Source organism: Loxodonta africana, chromosome 2 (assembly GCF_030014295.1).
Source record: "Loxodonta africana isolate mLoxAfr1 chromosome 2, mLoxAfr1.hap2, whole genome shotgun sequence".
NCBI classification, from domain to species: domain Eukaryota; kingdom Metazoa; phylum Chordata; class Mammalia; order Proboscidea; family Elephantidae; genus Loxodonta; species Loxodonta africana.
The window spans coordinates 206,354,877-206,359,442 of NC_087343.1; the positions used below are offsets into that span (position 1 = coordinate 206,354,877).

At 36.1% G+C, this 4,566-nt stretch overlaps 1 protein-coding gene across 1 annotated transcript; it reads right to left on the reverse strand.

Annotated features, from left to right (window-relative positions):
• On the reverse strand, window positions 1-705 carry LOC100654460 (olfactory receptor 2T27-like). Its single transcript, XM_010601488.3, has one exon. The coding sequence runs from the start codon at window positions 703-705 to the stop codon at window positions 1-3; it is 705 nt and encodes a 234-aa protein (XP_010599790.2).
• Window positions 706-4,566: the final 3,861 nt, after the last annotated feature.

Consider the following 4,566-nt stretch of genomic DNA (forward strand, 5'->3'; position numbering starts at 1 on the left):
TCATATTTTAGAATATAAAGAACACACCCATAGGACTTTTCCCAGGGCCCCCATAACATCCTTAATCCGAAGACTATAGATCACGGGGTTGAGCATGGGAGTGAGGATGGTGTAGAAGACTGGCACTACTTTATCTTGGCCTGAGGCGTGGGAAGAGATCAGTCTCACGTACATGAAAATGATGGCACCGTAATATAGACTAACCACTGTCAAGTGAGAGGAGTAGGTGGAGTGTGCTTTCTTCTGTCCCTCAGTGGGAGCCATTTGAATAATAGTGATCAGGATGAGTGTGTAGGAGGCAAGGATGACTGAAAATGGAATAAGAAGCAGAATGGTGGTGCTGATCAATACCCCAGTCTCATAGGACAAGGTGTCCTCACAGGAGAATCTCAAGACTCCAGGAAGTTCACAATAAAAATGATGAATTTCCCTGTTTTCACAAATGTGGAAACTCATGGGGTACACTGTATGTATCAAGGCATTGAGAGAATCACTGGTCCATGAGCTAACAACTATCTGCCTGTAGAGGGGCCAGTTCATGATGAGAAGGTAGAGTGGGGGATTGTAGATGGCAACATAGTGGCCATAGGACATAAGACCTAAGAGGATACACTCAGTCCCACCCAGGCCTAACCCAAGGACTATCTGTATCCCACATCCAGGAACGGAGATGACTGTCTTGTGCAGAAGGTAGTCAGTCATCATCTTGGGGACAATGGCAAGTATGAACAGTGTGTCTATGAGAGAGAGCTGCCACAGAAAAAAAATACATAGGGGTATGAAGGTGGGGGGTCTACCAGCATTAGCAGAATCAGGAGATTGTTTTCAGTCAGGGTAACAAAGAACATCCTAGTGATAAGAGCAAAGAGACCAAAGTGAGCTGGGGTGTATTGAAGCAGACATAAAGAATAGGTTCAGTGACTGTGTGGTTCTCCAAATGGATCATTCTTGGGAATCTCCTTAGAGGTAAAAGCAAAAGCACATGAATGTGAATACTATCTTGTAATTAATTTTAGTCTATGGAGGTTAAGCCATCAAAAAAAAATATTTTTAATATATTATGTAAAGAATTCTGGGGCAAAAAGGGGAAACCAGTAGAAATAAATTGATCAAATAATATTTGTCCTGTGTGTTTTAGTGCCACATGATGCTAAATAGATACTTTTAGACTGACTTTGTCCACCTTTTAGTATATTTTGGACACTGGCTCTTTTAATCAGAAATAGGTTGAATAAAAGTACTGATTTACCAGTAGTTTACCAACAGTTTTGATGATGGATCCCCAGTCAAATATACATAATCACACTGACTCCCTTTGCAGTGCCTCAGTAAGTCCCCCTTGCCTTCGTAACACTGACCCCTAGGACAAAGCACAGCTCTGTAAGCAAGTCAATCAAAAATGAAAACACTGGATACTGAACATCACTACAGACACAAGTGCATACTGGTTTTCTGTTGGTTACTAGAATCTAATTGTCTTAATTGAGTCAGTATTTTTTGTAGATATTTTTCTTGTTCCATGTATCTAGACTTTTCTATATGTATAATGAACATCCCACACTTAGTTTTCTCACAGATATTAACCAATATCATTTATTTTTCTGACCATTCATCAATGGTTCAAGAACAAATTATAGTATGAGAAATATTGTTATGGTTATTTAACCCTAATGATGAAGAAATTACTTACTGGGTCCCTGTGGTTCACTTTAGAAATTCTCTGCCTGATGTGGTTCCACACAGCAACATGCACCTTCATCTCAGCACAGGAAGAAAGACTAAGCTTTCTTTCAATATATGCAACTGTTTCTCTCCTACTAAAGTCCAAATTCTTCAGCCTGGCAAGAACATTATTCAAGAAATGGCTCCAAACTTCCCCTTGAAAAGTACAGTGAACTGAAAAATCTTATAAAAGTGTTAAATTTTATTATTAGGCAAACCCACTATTTAGTCAAATTATTGTCTGCATATAAATTATACACCACTTTGTGGTTTAAGGCAACAATCAGGTATGTAATAATGTGTACATCATTAAATCTCATATTATAAAATGATGTTCCAATGGTTTAAAAAGTTGGAGGGGTGGTTGTAGCTTGAGAATACTGAATCAAAAAATATTTTGACATGAAAGTTTCAACAACAGATGTGTTTCATAACTACAGGTATAAACCAAAAACCAAACCCAGTGCCGTTGAGTCGATTTCAACTCATAGTGACCCTATAGAACAGAGTAGAACTACCCCATAGAGTTTCCAATGAGCACCTGGTGGATTCGAACTGCTGACCCTTTGGTTAGCACCTGTAGCACTTAACCACTACACCACCAGGGTTTCCAACTATAGGTATACTTGTAGGTAAATGTTTAATGTAATAACTTAGATGTTTAAAACAGACAAAAACAAATAATAACACAAACATCAGAATAAAGTAGATATCCATTATCATAACAGATAAAAACTGAAAACAAAAAATAAAAATAATTGCAGCAGAGGTTACCAGCATTATGTAAAAGAGCTGAGCATTTTGGCACTGAAATAAAATAGCCAGATGCTTCTTAATGAACATCCACTGCCTTTTCCGTTTAGGAGGTATTACGATTTCTGATTTAGTGGAATTAGACTAGGTGTCCATGTCATTCTATTTGTACCTAATAATTCATTTTACAAGTCTCGTGCTGTAGGAAAAATGTCTAAATCTTTACGTATATGTAGCTTTGCTCACAACCCTTCCCATTCTGAATCCATTGCTTTTCCCCACTTTATCACTTCCTAAATAGCTTCAAAAATGTTCCCAAAGATGTAATCCCAAGTTCTGGTAACCACTACTACTTTAAGCCATACTGATCACTTCATATCCCTGTGAAGTCATTTTCTTTACATCCTATAGCACTGTGATCACTGTCCTTACTATGACCCTTAATATGTTTACTGCCTTATTACACTTTATACCTGTTGGTGAAGCCTTGTTATTTATTTTTAAATGCCTTTCTTATTTCTCTAACTTAACACTTAAAACAGTGCTTTGTTTTGTTTGTTGTTTTCTTTTATTATATTTCTTCTTGTTTACTCATAGAGTTCAGACATGATTAAACATGTGGGTAATTATACTCTTGTGGAGACAGCATGGGATTTAGAATCAAGTTTAAAAAAAAAAATTATTTTTTTTAAATTACCTGGGTTTTACTTCAGTAAAACCACAGTTTTAATGATTAGAATCTATGTTTTTTTAGAAATATACATTTTTTTTGAAATTTCAAAATATAAATTCATCAAAAACGATATTAACATTCAGTTTTCTTGTAATTAAAAAAACAAATCAAACCCATTGTCATCGAGTCGATTTGAACTCATAATGACCCTGTAAGACAGAGTAGAACTGCCTCATAGGGTTTCCAAGGAGTGGCTGGTGGATTTGAACTGCTGACCTTTGGTTGCAGCCAAGCTCTTATCCACCATGCCAACAGGCACCTTTCTTGTTATAAGTCAGTTAGATTGATAAGGTTATATTCCATCTATGCTTTCAGCACATGAAATATGTCAAAGGGCATTATGTAATGTTCAAAATTTTAGAATGTCAATTGATCAAGAATTATAATAAATTTCAAATATTTGTTGTGATAAGTAAGATAAAATGATTACCTCCAGATCTAACTAGGGGTAAAGGCCTTTGTGACCAGCTGATCCTAGTGTTTTTGCCCATTGTCAATGCCATAAACTCAGCATCTGTCTCTGAATAGCAATTATGATGCTAACATAGTGGATGGTCAGGAGTAGACATGCTATTACTTTCACATATCTGGCTGGCTAATAGATATAAATTGTCTTTACTGCCTAATAATTCTTATCTGTTACTTTTGGGGAACAAAGTCAATGTTCATGTCATATTACGTATGGTACGGCTCAGAGTGTTTATAGTGTTCAATACTTTAAATTTTTCACCACTTTAATCATTATTTTTTGTATAGGAAACTGTAGGAATCAAGTAGATATTATATACTGTCCAGCAATGCTTACATTGTAAGCATAAAGTGGGAGCTGTTATAACAGTAAGGGAAATATCATTGACAAAATGTTGGCTTTTGGGTTAGACAAATTTGTATTTCTAATCTCACTCTGCCCCTTGTGGATTGATGACTTTATGTATGCTTGCTTACTTTCTGTAGCCTTGCTTTATTTATCCACAAAATGGAATGATGATTCTCATCTGTATGTATATATGGCAGTCATATGTATATATATACATATAAAGCTTACTTGTGACAAGTATGAAACAAAGTCAATACTAACAAATAACGATATTCCTCCTACTTGCTGCCTTTAATCACTCCAAACTTCTAGCCAGTTGCTCAATATTGTTTCCTTCCTTCCTTTCTTTCTTTCTTCCTTCTTTCCTGCTTTCCTTCTATTCTAGCTAGTTTTGTTCCCCTTTCCATTCCATTGTGACTTCACAAATGCTAGGTTGAATTCCAATGTTTACATGCTATAAAGGATATGCATCTAAGTAAACAAATTAACCTTTCTGAATTTGAAATAGTGATAATTCCCACACTGCCTGCCTCACATGGCA

Bases quoted from the DNA above. Each gene is read 5' to 3' on its own strand.
- LOC100654460 (XM_010601488.3), bottom strand. From the start codon at position 705: ATGATGACTGACTACCTTCTGCACAAGACAGTCATCTCCGTTCCTGGA.